This window comes from Coccinella septempunctata, chromosome 9, assembly GCF_907165205.1.
Source record: "Coccinella septempunctata chromosome 9, icCocSept1.1, whole genome shotgun sequence".
In the NCBI taxonomy this organism is placed as follows: domain Eukaryota; kingdom Metazoa; phylum Arthropoda; class Insecta; order Coleoptera; family Coccinellidae; genus Coccinella; species Coccinella septempunctata.
Window position 1 is genome coordinate 14,329,021 of NC_058197.1, and position 16,053 is coordinate 14,345,073.

Below are 16,053 nucleotides of genomic sequence, written 5' to 3' on the forward strand. Positions count from 1 at the left end.
GTAGTAGATTGAAATTTCTACAACATAAATCAATGAAATTTCAGATCATTCCAACATTTTTGTTTGATGTTCTAATGTAATCTGTGGGCACGTCAACCTAAGAGGTTAACCTTTGCGTCAAAATCAACGTCAGTCAGATTTGTTTCGTAACAATTTTCTCACCAAAAAAAGTTTTTTGAGAGGTATCTCAATTAATATTAAAAATGAGTCTGGGAAGTTCGCTATACAACTTGGTCTTCAAGAGGACCTCTACTTTTGCTTTGACTTGTGCAGTATCTGTCCTCTTCTTTGAGAGAACCTTCGATCTAGCTTCCGAAAAAATCTTTGATAAGGTTAATGAAGGGGTAAGAAGACTTCAATATCATTATAATATTATTGTTGAGTTACATGTATTCAATTGATAACTATTTACCATTTTCTTGCAGAAATTATGGAAGGACATTAAGCACCGATATGAATGAACGAGTTGAGATCTATTAGCTTTATAAATGTATATAATTCATTATTATAGATGAGTGATTGTAGTGAAGATGTAGTTTATAGTTTCCCTCAGTCACATGTACCTCATTCCTAGTTCCTCTCAGAATAATGTTTGATCACAATTTTTTTTCAATATATTTTCATTTGGTTTTTACCTATTACTATTTATTTAGACTGAAAAGACTCTGTGTGTTCATTGCAGTATAATTACAACTGGAAAAGTAATACATAAAGTTTCCTGAATTTATTGAAGGGACTGATAATGTACTTGATTACATTTCTATATTGGTAATTATTGTACTGAACAAAGATATTACAATGTGTAATATCTTCGGTAGGTACTGAAGATAATTCGAATGATGCAATTGAACATGCAGAAAACGTGTATTATATTTATTTCTCACTAAAAGAGTTCTACGAATTGAGCGATTTTGGAAAAAAAGAATTCACTCTAGTTTGCGCATCCACCAAATATTTCAAGAATAACTAGCAGATCCAATTTATGGATTTTTCACTCTGTTATTGATTACAAAATTTAAATAAAAATTAATAATTTCCACAACTGAATTAGGCTGAAGCAGTCCTCAAAAATAATGTCCTTGAAGAAAACGAAATAAATTTTCCTTTGTTCATTACACAGAACCTCTATGATCTAATCTGTGCCTTTGTTTATATTTTTGTTTTGTATATTGTGGGGTTATTTTTTATTTTCTTCAATTGTATTAAATTAGAATGCAAATTTAATAAGATAACGATAATGGGAGATTCTTTGAGATGTCGTATTTGCCTGTTAGAAAGAGAACCTCTCATTTCTCTGGAGGATGAGGGTAACAAACTGAAATTCAAATTAGAAATTATTATTCCCGAACTGGTAAGATGAAGAGGCGATGCATTTGTTGCTTTTCTGATTTTGAATTTTTAGGAATGGCAAGAAACCTTCCGTGTATGTGATGCGTGTTCGAAGGAGTTAGATGTAGCTTTCAATTTTCGAACAAAATGTTTACAATCGTATGAGAAAATTTTAGCTTCTGTAGATGATGAGAGCGAAAAAGATGACGAGGTCATAAAGGAAGAATGTGATAGCAATGACAACACCGATCCTTCGTCTCCCATACCCGAATCTGATAGAGAAAATGATGAGGCAGACATTAACTACAAAATTAAAAATGATGATAAACAAATTGTAAAAACTAGTAAAAGAAGTAAACAGAAGAAGATTAGTATAGAAACTCCTAAGCGTACTAGAATCAGAACTACCTTATATACTTGTCAGGAGTGTGAGTTCACATGTAATAATACAACAAAGTTGATCAAACACTGTGAAGAAACCCACAATATGTCTAAAAAACTCATCAAACCTTATTCATGCCCAAAATGTGAAAAGAGATTCAAGACTTCAACCAACTTAAAACAACATTTGAAATACCACAAGGGCACACGCTCCGAAATATGCACATACTGCGGCAAAGGATTTATTACAAAACCTGATTTATTCGTACACGAAAAAATTCACTTCAATAAAAAAACCTATTCTTGTGAGATTTGCCACAAGAGTTTCAATACCCATAAGAATTTAGGCACTCATAAGCTTATTGTTCACACTGATCCTAGTTTATGGAACTACGTATGCAATTTCTGCAATAAAAGATTTCCCCAAAAATCCAACATGACGGCCCATGTGAGGAGGCACAAAGGTGAAAAGTTATTTGAATGCCATTTGTGCCAGAAGAAGTTTTACGAAAATGGAACCCTGAAAAAGCATATTGTTACACATTCTAACGTGAGAAATAACAGATGTAGCGAATGCGGCAAAGAATACAGGGAGAGGAGAGTGATGGAAATTCACATGGCGAAAGTACACGGGATAGGGGATGTTGTGATACCCATTAGAACTAAAAAATTTGTGTGTCATATATGTTCCAAGGCATATTATGATAGGAATAAATTAACAAGGCATCTATATACTCATACTGGTGAGAAACCGTTCCGTTGTGAAGTTTGTGATAAAGGTTTTATCGACAAAAGTTATTTAGCGAATCATGTTAAGAATACTCATATGAATAAGTCTGTTACTTCTGTTTCCATTCCAGTGCAAGTTTAGTTTTAAGCTCGATACTTTTTTATATGCAATTTTTGTATTACAGATATTTATTCCGAATAAATGATTATTTACAATAGGAAAAAGTGTATTTTTACTTTTATATTGTTACAGTTTTCAGTGTGACACTAAGTACATTGTTCATTATAAAACAGTAAGGATTCTGATAAAAATATATTAACACATCATTCAATAGTTCTGAAAAAATTAACATACATTTTCACTTTCGATACTTTTTCCCTGACTATGATTTCTTTATTAATAATTCCTTTCTTCTGGTTTCTTGTAAGGAAACTGTATATATTCGAAAATTTCTTCCTCTGAATGTATAGGTACAGCTTCTCCAGGTGTTCCTGGAATGGGATTCAAAATGATTCGCAAATTTCCTGATAATAATTATCAAATCTCCCATTTATTACCTAAACTACCAATGGGCCTAACACAGTATTCATTAATGGTATGACCGTGCTCTAAAGCATGAGCTCTCATGGCTTTATTGAACATATCAGATCCGGTGAAATATAAAACTCCGCAATAATACTGATCCTGAGGAAGAAGCCTGATATCCAACCTTCTCGTTATAGAATTTGGATTCAGCCTACATGCCCCCTTAAATGTGGAAGTTTTTCAAAATCGAAGGAGATTTTATAGAGAACTTACCATGAACTTAGTTTCACCAAGGGATAGAGTATCAGTGATAAGTCCACATTCTTTTAAAACATCAACTATTTTGGTAAGTAAACCCCCAGGTTCTGATTTCTTCCTTTTCTTAGTATTAGTATAAGAGGGGTGAGTTATAAGAGTATCTATATCCCCACTTTCCGGTTTTCCTCTCCTAAAATATTAAAAATTTCAAATATTCATTACACGATTATAATAAACAAGAACCTATAACTTCCACAAATAGTTATAACAAAATCTTTATCAAGTTCTGAGACGTGTTTCCTTATTATAGTCTCAATCTCTTTTATTTCTTCTCTTGGAATTTTCTTTTGAAAATCTTCATAGTACCTAAAGAATGGAGAGTCTTACAAAAATCCTCTTTCAAAGTGGAAAGCATACTTTAAACCTATCTGTTGATGGTGAGTCAGTTTATCGAGATTCTTTCGCAATTGCTCAATGGTTGTTATACCTTCATCCACCAAGCTTTGTGCTTTCGCTGGACCAATTCCAGAGACACCGGCAAGCAGGTTTATAGCTTGACTCCTATCATCTTTATGTATCTATAAATTGATTAATTTTGATGTTGTTCCGACCCAAACGAAAACATACATTCTCTAGCTTTTCCAGTTTCCCAGTTTCATAAAACTCATCAATTTTCTTTGCTATTTTAGCCCCGATTCCTTTCAGTTTTGAAGCTTCAGCCCCCGAGCTTACTCTTCTTGGATGGGAGGCTAGAACTGCAGCTGCTTTTTTGTAGGCTTCATATTTAAAAATATTCCTGTTTGTGTTCCTTTCATATTCAGCCAACTCTGAAGAATTTGTCGAATAAGAAACCAATAAAATTTCGGTATAATTATCTTACCCAACAGAATACCACATATATCCTTATTATAATTGACTCCAGTACCGATAGAATCAACTGTTACTTTTTTATTGCTCATACTTGTAACGCAAATGATTTTCAAAATACGAAATTTGAATTATTTGGATTTGAATTTTTGGCAGATGTGTCCTTGAAATAGTTCAAATGTACAGGAAATTGACCTACAAATTGAGGTTAATTTCAGTATTTCGAGGTTAAGATTTTACTACATGTTTATTTTCATTTGAATTTTATGTTAATTTAATTTGTACAGTTTCCTGATCAAATTGAGTTCAATTCCATCTTCAATTACGTAAGACTGTCTGAGAAATCCCCCAGAACACTGAGTTTTGCGAAAACAGAATGTTAAAAAATGGTTAAAAATCTGAAAAGACTAATTTCAAATAATATTTTCCTAATATTAGGATTTCTGATTGGTGTTTACATGCAGTTATCGTATTTTAGTATCGAATTCGTTTGTGATAGTGAAATAAAGAATATAGTTCAGGATGTTGAAGCTCCGCAGGCAGATAAAATCATTGCGAAACCTCCTATTATTAATGTAACGAAGACAAACTCTACAGATGCCAAGAAAAAAAAGAAGTTGATCAGACCAAGGTACTACTCGACTGAGTTAGGAATACGCGAGAAACTTTTTGTTGGAATTTATACATCAGAGGAAAAAGTGAATACTCAAGCTATACATATAAACAAAACTGTTGCCCATTTAGTCGACAAAATCAAATTTTTCATCACTGCCCAGTATAAGTTGAAATCTAAATTTAACCTTACTGGATTGGTTGGATTCACAGATACCAGGTCCAAATATAGACCTTTTCAGATATTCAAATATATAGGAGATAACTTCGGACAAGAGTATGATTACTATTTATTAGCCACTGATTATACTTACTTGAATGTTCATCGTATAAAAGATATAGTGAATGCCATAAGTGTTAGCATGGATGTTTACTTAGGAACTAAAGAATCTGATAGTAGTTTTTGTAGTTTAGGTAGGTTTTCTAAATTGTGTTGTTTGCTGGATTTCTTACTTGTTTTTTCGTTTAAGACGCTGGTATAATCATTAGCAATTCGGTTTTGAAAGCGGTGAGGGAAAAATTGGATTGGTGTGTGCTCAATGCCGTCTCGGATAGTCACAGTGAGAATATTGGAAGGTGCATCTATAACAGTATTGGGCTCAATTGTCAAGAAACTGTACAGGTAGTTTTATATCGAAATAAATCTATGGTGTAGGATACATGATAGTTTTTTCAGAGTCAAAGATTAACATCATTCAGAATGAAGCATTTTGATCTGGACAAGTCACTTTACAATTTGTCTCGGAGAGAGGATTTCAACAGTGCAGCTACTGTTTACCCAGTCCTTCAAGGAAGGGACTTTTATCAGTTGAATACTCACTTTATAAAGGTTCGTTAAATGTTTTTTGGGCTGATTATTTGTATATCAAGTAAACGAGAAGTTTTACATTTTGAATAATATTAACAGCAAAGGCTGAATGAACTACAAGGGATAGAGAAAGAATTGGCGGAAGGTTTAGTGGAATCTTGGCCGCCAGGTCACAAACCAAAGGCTAAACCTGCAACAAGGTTTGATCTGGCACGACAGTTATACTTTAATCTAACCCATGTTTTCTTCCCTGATGACTTTACAACTATCAGAAAACACAATAAGGACGAATTATCCGATATCCAAGTACGTGAAAGTATACAGGGTGTCCCAACCGGAAATTGAAATATAACGAATTTAATTTTAGAATATTTTAAATCGAGCTGTGGAAAAAGCTTTAATTGACAATAAAAATCTAACATTCACAAAATTATCGAATGGTTATAAAACGTTTGATGCAAGTAGAGGAATGGATTACGTTATAGATGTCGAGTTTCTTGATGAATATTCATCAAAAGTGATAAAAAAGAGGTAAGATTTCCAATTGCAATTTCCAAGGTGTTATATTGTTTCTTTTCTTACAGATTTGAGATTTGCAAGCCTCTGAGCAAAGTAGAATTCGTGCCAGTGCCTTACGTGACTGAAAATAAAAAGGTGACCGTATTCCTCGTCATCCAAGAACACGAAGTCAAAGAAGCCAAAACATTTTTAAACAATTTCCTAGGCATAATGAACGACAAGAAGGACCAAAATTTCCTCATGCTGATCCTGTTTTACCAAAACAATTCGATCAGTCAGGGAAAAAACGACGTGTTTCTTGAAGTTAAAAATTTCGTTAAAAAAACCTCGGCGTTGTTCAAGGACGAGACTAAGGTTGCGTGGGTCTCCATAAGATTACCGACCATGTCTTATGTGGCGAGTGCCGAAGTTAAGTCTTTGAATTTTGTTGCTGTCGATCTCGCTCTGAAAAAAGTTGGAGTAAATAACCTTATATTGATTCTGGATTCTTTTTGTAACATAACGAAGGAGTTTTTGAATAGGGTAAGTCTTGTAAAGTTGTCGGATTTTGCTTTAGTTTAACGTATTCAGCAATTCGAACTCTTGAATACGATTTGTTGGTTTTTACAGGTCAGAATGAATACCATTGAAAAATTCCAAGTATTTAGTCCGATACCTTTCAGACAATACAATCCAAAGGCTAGTGAATATTCGAAATTTGAGGTGAATAAAAACGCTGGACATTTTGATAGGGAGGAATATAAATACATTTCTTTCTATGGGAGAGATTACGTAGAAGGTAGATATACTTCCACTGTTCAATGTTGACTTTTAATTTTGAGTTATGCTAGGTCCAATTTTGAGCAATCTTATTTTTTCAGCTAGGAAAAAATACCAACAAGAGATGCCAATAATACGAGCGGACACCGACATAGCAACAGTCCTCAAAGAACCGTTCAGGAGCCGAGGAAATCTGCTTGAAATGTTTGTCGAAACGTTGAAAGATTTCCGACATATGAGGGCAACTGAAATGAACCTTTTGATACGATACCACGAAGAATTAGACCAGGGAAAGTGCAATAAGTTTATTGGGAGCAAGAGCCAACTGGCTAAATTATTGTTGAGTAAGAAATCAGAGATTCCGTTGCTTCAGTGACTCATTAATTGTTATCAACCATGATTTCATTATTTTTCCAGCGGACGATGAAAAATTTTGAACGAATTTTTTGTTATTTTTGAGTCTTATTTTGTTCGAAAATTTAAATCTTTTTATTTATGTAGGCCGAATTCATTATATCCTTTTCATGTTTAAGACATTTTATCATATTTATTTTATTTTTGAAGACACGTAAATCGATATTAAAGATGCTTCCATTACCCTTCAAAATTTTTTTACATATTTGTAGATGTTTTTTCACTGATCAACTTGCCTCCGTTATATAAAAAAATTAAGGTTAGTATCTAGTCTGAAACTTAAGGTTGTGCGGTAGAGAGTGAGAACACAGCATGACAGCTTATGGGAAAGTGAAATGTTTTAATTTCTGAGATTAATATTTTTGCTCAAAGTAATTTTGTTTTAAAGAAACTGTTATGGGTTAGTTCCTACACTCGGATAATTTTTGTTCATTTTGAGAATGATTATTTATTTTCAAAGAGAAAATTGCAATAAGATGTTGATTTTTTTTTTAATTAGAGACATACCAACTTTATCGAATTTTTCAGATAGGAAATCAGTTTTTTAGTTTATGATCTGATAGTTTTTGATCTCAGCTGGATATTTCTCATAAAAACTGAGAAAAGTGTTAGGAAAATTGAAATTTTCATCAAATAACAATGTTTATTTCGAGTCAATCAGTGTATTATTGCTTTATTACTGAATTTCGATATGTTTGCGCATTTTACAGTAATCAGAATGTGATGAATTTTGCATTTTTGCCATTATTGTGCCTTACGAATGACCATTTTACAATTGTTGTGAACTTTATTGTCCAATAAATATTTGATTATTCAATTAAATTTTTTTTACCCAAATTCCCTAAAAATCGCAATAAATATTTCATCACCTGCAACCATGGAGGAATTGATTAAAATGGAAGTTGGAGAGGGATGATCCAGACAAAAACTCCAAATTCATTATAAATTTTCTAATTATAGTTACAATAACAAAATATTGGTAAATAAAATTATTTAGCAGCTTTAAATAAATATTGGCCAGATCAACGCCCAAATCTGAAGAAGATAAGGCACAGAGAAATGAGGGATAATAATATTCTATATAACACATTTTCCATATACAAGTAATCTCAGTATCATAATAAAAACAGTACAATTCTGCAGAGCAATCAGAAGCACGTAATTCTGGAATAAAGAAAAACAAAAAATCATAATCAAGATAAAGAATTGAAAAAAAAAATATATATAAAAATGAAAAATAAAAAACGCTCAAATATAAAACAAAATATTTGAAAAAATCACTTACAAGTTCTTCAATCAGAATCAGAGTCAGACCCAGACTCGGACAGGCATAGGTCCTCTTTGAGCAAATGGCTAGTTGGCACAGAGTTGAATTTCGGAGGAGCGGAATTCTGGATTCCATTGCAATGACCGTTATTCCTGTCGTTGCTGGTGAGATTCCTCTCAAGAACGGTGGAATTGGCCTCATCCTCCGAATCGCTCTCTGCGTCGCTGCTAGAAGACGAACTATCACTTATTTCCCCAATTTCGTCAGACGTAATTTGGAAAGATGATGGTTTTTCTAGGGGCACGCTGGCGTTGTGGTGTTGAGACGAGGACGAGTTTAGATGGTGGGGATTGCTGACTGGTAGACGTGGTTCTGTGAAATCATCCATCCCGATCATTGGCAAACTTGCAGACGCACTAGTGTGATTGCTGAAAAAAATATCCATTTAGTATTTGAAAGAAAAAAATATTGTAACAACTTACTCATTATTAAAGTTTCGCAATTCGTCTTTCGGACTTTTGTTCTGTTGATTTGGAGAGGGATATCTAGGGCTAGATTGCAAGGGCGAATGTTTGGGTATAAGATTTGTTATTGGTCTATCAGGCCTCCTACTACCACTAGTCACTTTGGTCTTACTTGAGACACGTTGACCCACTGGTGGTGTTGAAGATCTGGAGGCAAGACTTGAGGAACTACTGCGCTCATTTGAACCCTGCCCTAATCTGTCTATAGAGCAGAAAAATAATAATTCAAAAAGGAGTAATTGAATGTATCCAATGAACAAATTTGATGAATTTCTTAATTATTCTTCATTGCACTTGAACTTACCTGTAGGATGAGGTATTTTTGAAGATTCATTCCTTGTCTTTTTAACTTGGATATTACAAGATAATCTTTCTAAAGTTATTTCACCAGTTCTTTTATCTATTACCAAGACACATTCTTTTGTATATGGCCTTTGTGAACCTTTGAATACTGTTTGGGGGACACCTGATCCATCTAAAATCAAGGGGCTATTTTTAATTTCTTGATAAAATATGGAGAATGTTCTTTAAATAACTAGGGAGCACATGGTGAACACTGACTTATTTGTAAAATTGAAGCAAAGTGTGCACATATTCTCTTTAAACTGGGTATTCACAATACTCAGTACTGAACAAATTCAGATACAGAGCTTGAAACAAGATTGAAACCTACTGAAACAGCCTGAACAACCAAGTTTTTGGTTATTCAGTAAAAAAAATATATTTTGTAGCTTACCCAAATGAGGAACAGTCACTGCAACCTGATGATTATTTCCTACATCTACAGTTGCGATCTTATTTTTATCAACTGAAGCAGGTTTGAAATCATCTGAAAACAAAAGAAAAAATTGGTTGAATCATTCAAGGATTCAACCACCCTTCAACTTACATTTTATAGTGTGAAATGCGGTGGATTTAGGATTGGTGAAACTCTGACCAATCTTCAATTCTCTCACTTCGTTTCCAAACTTGATTCCCAATTTTTCTGCCATATTTCAACCTTATCTTCCACTTTTTGGTTATCAATGAATCTGCGAAATATTTTCAATCAAATCTGCCTCAGTTCTTCATATCACTCACAAACTTATAACTCATTCCGAAGTCAATCGGAATTAGCAATCACATGAATATATTCAAATGAAGTCGTAACATATGAAAACTTGAAAACACGTATTGAAAAGTGGTAATTTATTGACCTACTTCTCGACGAATTTGACACTTCTGAGGAATCCTTGAGCACAGGGGAATGAGGGAGGATAGGGGGAAGGTCTTTTTGAACTACTGTTACTCGTTTGCCAAAGATTTTTTCGTTTTTCTTTTCTTCTAGGCAATTGACAACTTTCGTTCAAATTCATGTGAAAACTTTTTAAGATCAGTGAATGGTTATTTCTATAAGGTTCGAAAAATTGCTTGGGTAATGAATTTATTGTGAAATTTCATTGATTTGAAACTTCAAATCAGGAAAGCGCAACCTAGCGGCGGTTTTTGGAAACATTAAGAGAGGGTACTAATTTTCTATTCGATATATTAATATGTCGAAGAAAAAGTTGATGAGTATACATATATAATACCATATATGTACAGTGAAATTTTCAGTTTATGTGTATATCTATTGAAATACATATATTTTTGAGGGTTTTGGATTAAATTACTTAATGTTCGAACAATATAATTATGTATTTGTTGACATGATTCTTAAAACAATTCTCATGAGAATGACTAAAAATCCTCAGAGAGACTTTTATTGATGAAATCTACGAAATAAGGAACTCTCGTGAAGACTGCTGGAAGATAAGGATATTCATCACAGCCTCCTCCCCATGATACTACTCCATAAACAGTGCCATTGATGACAAAAGGACCTCCAGAGTCACCCTGAAAACCGCAAAATTTTATATAACCACCGTTTATAACTCAATTAAGCGATACATTTTCGGACAATCCATATATGTAATTTTTGCAAAACAAGTGCACCCTTAAAGTGCCACAGACACTTTATTCTATTCTGGAAAAGCAATTTGAAGAAATGCATCAGCAAATCATCACGATTTTTCTGACTTAAAAACGGGATGGGCAAAATATTATCAATGTAATTCACCTAAAATGAAATAGGAAAATATTCATCGATACCTGACAGGGAGTTTTGTAACCACAGACCAACTTTGTGCAAAACATCCTTTTCGTAATCGTTCTTCTGCTGTGTGATCGAACGCATTCCTCTTCATCTATGATGGGTAGATCTACAGCTCTCAGATATTCAGAATCTTCGAAAAGTAAACCTCTACGGCCCCAGCCTAGAACAGTCCCTTCAGTCAATGGGACATCTTTAGAAAACGACGGTAGCTTAACGATATTTATCTTTTCGGAAAGTACCATAGGTTTTTTTAGTTTGGCGACTGCTATATCGGAGTCCATCCAATTGAGTCCATACTTCGGATGCTTTTTCACTGAAGTTACACGCTCTGTGCGTCCTCCAGGACCTTCCAACCTGTCCGTACCAGCTTTCACGACGTAATAATGAACCGTTTTTGGGAAGCAGTGGGCTGCTGATAGAACGAATTGTGGAGATATCAAGGAACCACCGCAGTTAAATTTCAGTTCAATACCAGTGTCCACGTGAATGGATACAACGTAAGGATAATCCTCGATGTTAACCTCGTATCCTCCTGCGATTCGGGAGGTGGGATCCTTCGACCCTTGGATATATCCTGAAATTCATGAAGGATATACAAAAACAACGAAAGGATAGGAGTTTGAGGTTCTGGAGGGATATAGAGTTTGACTCGATGAGTTTGGCACAATCGAGAGGAGTAATATCCTTCATTGCGAGATGGCTTTGCAGGGTAAAATTTAGCTTTTATTAATATCTAGGATAATCAGGTTGGTGGAGCCAACAGTTGGGAGGCTTGAGATAAATCAGAAGCAATCAACTACACTGGAGCACGAGCAACTAGAAGGACTGGTTTATACATCTTTATTACCAGTATTTGAAGCTCAAGACATGAATATTGCACCAGCCACAGCGGAGTCAGCATAGTTTTCAAGCTGAATTCCAGGGTTATTTGGAGGGCCACCTCCATATATGTTGGCCATACTTCTTCTACGTGGGGTGCCTCAACCCGGACTGAACTGAGGCCTTGCAGTCCATTAATTCATCAGCATGCAGTTGGGGAGACTCACACCCTGAGACACGCCGACAAAAATGCCACAAAGTCGACAGAGAGAGGTCCCTCTCATCATAAGAAGTTGGTGTTTCCTAGGTGTGTTGTCCTTAACTCTGCAAGGTTACTCCAGGTGAACATAATATGTTCAACAGTTTCATCAGTGCTCTTACATCAGCAATACAAGAAACAACCTGTAGTAAGCTCCATTTTCTTGAAATGTTTGTAAAACATGGGGCCATTGGCCCCATTGTATCAGGCACCTCTCATCAGTTTAATCTCAAGAGCCGGGACTGCCAAGCGGACGGCCAGGCTGGGGTATACAGCCAGATATGTGGGCATTTAAAGCATAATCAAAAACCTCAATGGCACATGAAATGTAGGTACCATTTGGTTCATTATCCAGTGAAACAACTTCAAATTCAAATGAATGAAAATAGTACCTCTATGTATGACTAGAGTGAGTATACTCAGTCCAATTGATACATTTGAAATTGAAAAAATACACACACTCACCTGTGAAGAATATGATGGAAATGATACAAAGCAATAACATGTTTATAAATGGCAGGTTTTTCGTAATTCAGCAGGCATTTATATATGGAGTAACATTTTAATCACTAGTTACCCCGTAAGCAGATCCGTACTAAGGGAATAAGTGGATCTTGTCCAAGTTTTTGTCTGTTATTTCCAAAAAAATGTATCGAACATGCAGAATAAAGAATATATAACTTTCCTTGGAACATTCATTTTCTTATCAGTTTTTTCATCATTGATATAATCCAACAAAAAAATTATTAAATTTGAAATGATGTACCTACCATGTCCAAATGAAACAATACCACCCTGGTCTTGTGACATTTACTTCTTATCAATTCTTCCAATAGGCCTCTAAAAAATATTTATTTTCAAGTCGTGCCCATTGTTATAGGCGTTTTTTTTAATAACTCATCTTTTTCGTGAAACGTACATTTATTTTTGCCGATGCATAAACTCAAATAAGTTTCCCTCTTATATGGTACCTACCCAGAAGAGATAAAAACAGTTCTCACCTTACGGCACCTTCTAGTGTCAGGTTTGTATACATTTTTTTATATTTCTGTTCATAACGTCCTCATTAGGCCACACTACACTTGTATGATCGACTTACAAAAAAAATCATGAATGCTGCAACTTGCTCTATTGAAACGATGTAGAACATATGTTTCCATATCTTATATTTATTTATACAATATCAATACTTTCGAAAAAATTGCCTCATCCACCTGTCGATCCAACTAAAACGAGATATTTTCTCTGTGAGAGTGTTATTGACGAAATCGAAGAAATATGGGACTCTCGTGTAAACTCCTGGATTTTCTGGACTTCCACAGTCAAACCCCCATGACACTATTCCATAAATGGTGCCGTTTATGATGAAAGGACCACCAGAATCACCCTGAAACGTTTCCAAGTCAGTTCCCCATCGCTTCATATAAAAGGATAGGTTCTACCACAACAAATAATAAAGAAAATCAACGGTACCTTGCAGGAATCCTTGGAACCATCATCGACTTTCGCGCAAAACATTCTATCTGTCACCAAACCTTTCGGATAGGATCGAACACATTCCTTATCATCTATGATGGGTATATCCACAGCTCTCAATGCATCAGTGTTTCCATCGTATCCAGATCTGGTCTCACCCCAACCCAGAACAGTGCCTTCAACCAATGGGATGTCTTTAGAGAGAGGTGGTAACTTCGCTATGTTTATCTTGTTGGACAGTTTAACAGGTTTTCGAAGCTTGGCCACAGCTATGTCATAGTCCTGGCTGAGAGGCCTGTATTTAGGATGCATTATCACTTTGGTAATGGGCACCAGGCATCCTTCGGGACTCTTCAGACTTGCAGCACCAGCTTTGACTACATAGTAACCGGGTACTGGGAAACAATGCGCTGCTGTTAGGACGGATGTAGGGGATATCAGGGTGCCACCGCAAACATGCTTCATTTGACCACGCAAGACCAACTGTACGGAAACCATATAGGGGTAATCCTCAATTTTTACAGTGGAACCTCCTAAAATTCTGAAGGAGGGAACCAATCCTGAGGCATGCCCTGAAAGATTCGAAGATTGGTTAATAATGGTTCTTGAGATACCTTTCAGGTTTGTGGATAAGGCTAAGTATGTGATAATAATATGGGAAATCCTTATTCTCTATTACAGAAGATGGAGATGATAGTTGAGCTTGAAGTGCCAATCCTCTTGAAAAAAACTTTAAATCTAGGTATACAGAATTTTAGGGTGACCAAGACATTTGGATCACACATACCACCAGTTGAATGGTTTCTATACAAAGGGGTAGAGCAGATGAATCATATATAAACAATGATGGAGCTCAAAAAACTCCAAAGAGAAAGAAAAAATTCTGTATCTCTTCACGAAGAGATTTCTTTCAGCATCTACATCAAGTAGAGGCAAGGCTGATATAGTTATGAAAGCTTAAAATCTACGTAACGTTCTGCACATCAGGATCAAAAGAGTAAAAGAATCGAAATCCATATGGGAAGTGACTGAGTTGATAAGAAGTTTCAACACTTTTAACACTGCAAATAACAAACTGGATTACTCACCTGGATTAAAAATGGGCTCAAAAACACAGTCAAGGTCTTAGAATGCGTAAATCAGGGGTGTAACACTAATTTTTCAATCGGAAAATTTCACGTGTGAGAAAGAAGATTTTTGGCTGGAAAATCTTCAAAATCAGACAGCCTCAAACGTCTCAAGAATATCTCGTTCTCCCTTAGATAAGGGTGGATTGAAGCTTTGAGTATTCGATACTCAATAATTGGAATTGCAATGAAAATACGAACTCACCTGTGGAAAATGCAATGGAAATGATCCATACCCATAACATTTTTTCTAATTGCAGTTCAATATCTCATCAGGAATTTATATATGGAGGTAGCTTTTGGGATGAGATACTCCGAAAACAGATCCGTACTAGGAAACAAGTAAATACTACGTTTAGTTCTATTCTAGGATGATATTTACTGTAATAATTTACTCAATGAGTAACGTTTATATAAAATATAGAGAAAATTAAGCATTCTGACATGAGATGTATGTATTCAAGTAATTATATTAGCCCTCTAATGCCCAAGTTTTTTTTCTTTTGTAAGATTATTTCCATATATGTAGTTTCAAATAAGCTTATTTAATCTACATCTTTTTTTCGCAAATAGTTAACTGATTTGCATTAATACCTGTATACTCACAAAATGAACCTATACTGAAGGCGGACATGGGCAGAATAATTTTGTATCCACTTATATGCAACCAGTCCCAAGGCGGACTTGGGTATTAAAGGGTTAAATACAGAAATCCTAGTGTTATAGTATTGCACAAATATCTGTAATTTTCAAATTTGGAACCGAGAATGGTCTCAAATGATTGGATATAGGACTCATTGATAAAAAATTCTGTTATGTAAAGTCCATTCGGCCACCTATAAACCAGTTTGTCCATGTTGCAAACACTTCGTCAAAATTTGTTGTCATCAATGAAAACTTGTAAGTACCAAACTTCTCCTATAATAATGAATGTAATTTTGACGTGAAAGTTGCTTATTTATTCATTCTCGGAGTGAGGTTCGATAATTTCTCTCAAGCATTATGTTGGACTCATAACAAAAGTGTGAAAATATCCCTCATGTACGAATGAAAAAATACTGCCCTGATGTGGTGACATTGACTTGTTATCAATTCGTCCCATATGCCTTTAAAAAATCATTTATTGGCAAATCGTGCCTATTATCGAGCTATTAAATTCTGATAGTGAGAATCAAGGAGGTATGCCGACACATTTTTTCTTTGTTTGAACCCATTTCATACATTTGGTGAGTATTTTTTCACTGT

The 16,053-nt window shown here is 34.8% G+C and overlaps 7 protein-coding genes across 7 annotated transcripts; 3 read left to right on the forward strand and 4 right to left on the reverse strand.

The window, feature by feature from the left end:
* The first annotated feature begins 101 nt into the window (after positions 1–101).
* LOC123320757 (cytochrome b-c1 complex subunit 9) lies at positions 102–529 on the forward strand. Its single transcript, XM_044908168.1, has 2 exons — positions 102–344; positions 426–529. The coding sequence occupies exons 1-2, from the start codon at positions 204–206 to the stop codon at positions 459–461; spliced, it is 177 nt and encodes a 58-aa protein (XP_044764103.1). The 5' UTR covers positions 102–203; the 3' UTR covers positions 462–529.
* Positions 530–1,237: 708 nt separating this feature from the next.
* On the forward strand, positions 1,238–2,581 carry LOC123321117 (zinc finger protein 714-like). Its single transcript, XM_044908619.1, has 2 exons — positions 1,238–1,351; positions 1,403–2,581. The coding sequence occupies exons 1-2, from the start codon at positions 1,238–1,240 to the stop codon at positions 2,579–2,581; spliced, it is 1,293 nt and encodes a 430-aa protein (XP_044764554.1).
* A 237-nt stretch (positions 2,582–2,818) lies between these two features.
* On the reverse strand, positions 2,819–4,272 carry LOC123320756 (DNA polymerase beta-like). Its single transcript, XM_044908166.1, has 7 exons — positions 4,104–4,272; positions 3,851–4,050; positions 3,641–3,801; positions 3,467–3,589; positions 3,239–3,413; positions 2,998–3,187; positions 2,819–2,931 (listed from the first exon to the last, which is right to left on the reverse strand). The coding sequence occupies exons 1-7, from the start codon at positions 4,180–4,182 to the stop codon at positions 2,837–2,839; spliced, it is 1,023 nt and encodes a 340-aa protein (XP_044764101.1). The 5' UTR covers positions 4,183–4,272; the 3' UTR covers positions 2,819–2,836.
* Positions 4,273–4,306: 34 nt separating this feature from the next.
* Positions 4,307–8,019, forward strand: LOC123320755 (chondroitin sulfate glucuronyltransferase). The gene is made up of 8 exons (XM_044908165.1): positions 4,307–5,116; positions 5,173–5,324; positions 5,379–5,531; positions 5,610–5,816; positions 5,878–6,041; positions 6,095–6,551; positions 6,639–6,807; positions 6,890–8,019. The coding sequence occupies exons 1-8, from the start codon at positions 4,477–4,479 to the stop codon at positions 7,162–7,164; spliced, it is 2,217 nt and encodes a 738-aa protein (XP_044764100.1). The 5' UTR covers positions 4,307–4,476; the 3' UTR covers positions 7,165–8,019.
* A 118-nt stretch (positions 8,020–8,137) lies between these two features.
* LOC123320421 (ell-associated factor Eaf) lies at positions 8,138–10,283 on the reverse strand. Its single transcript, XM_044907741.1, has 6 exons — positions 9,883–10,283; positions 9,730–9,822; positions 9,298–9,468; positions 8,952–9,195; positions 8,488–8,897; positions 8,138–8,366 (listed from the first exon to the last, which is right to left on the reverse strand). The coding sequence occupies exons 1-5, from the start codon at positions 9,983–9,985 to the stop codon at positions 8,495–8,497; spliced, it is 1,014 nt and encodes a 337-aa protein (XP_044763676.1). The 5' UTR covers positions 9,986–10,283; the 3' UTR covers positions 8,138–8,366; positions 8,488–8,494.
* Positions 10,284–10,645: 362 nt separating this feature from the next.
* Positions 10,646–12,827, reverse strand: LOC123320422 (trypsin 5G1-like). The gene is made up of 3 exons (XM_044907742.1): positions 12,671–12,827; positions 11,124–11,701; positions 10,646–10,868 (listed from the first exon to the last, which is right to left on the reverse strand). The coding sequence occupies exons 1-3, from the start codon at positions 12,708–12,710 to the stop codon at positions 10,713–10,715; spliced, it is 774 nt and encodes a 257-aa protein (XP_044763677.1). The 5' UTR covers positions 12,711–12,827; the 3' UTR covers positions 10,646–10,712.
* A 492-nt stretch (positions 12,828–13,319) lies between these two features.
* LOC123319773 (trypsin-2-like) lies at positions 13,320–15,068 on the reverse strand. The gene is made up of 3 exons (XM_044906701.1): positions 15,014–15,068; positions 13,679–14,253; positions 13,320–13,592 (listed from the first exon to the last, which is right to left on the reverse strand). Exons 1-3 carry the CDS (start codon positions 15,051–15,053, stop codon positions 13,389–13,391), a joined length of 819 nt encoding a protein of 272 aa, XP_044762636.1. The 5' UTR covers positions 15,054–15,068; the 3' UTR covers positions 13,320–13,388.
* Between the last annotated feature and the right edge of the window lie 985 nt (positions 15,069–16,053).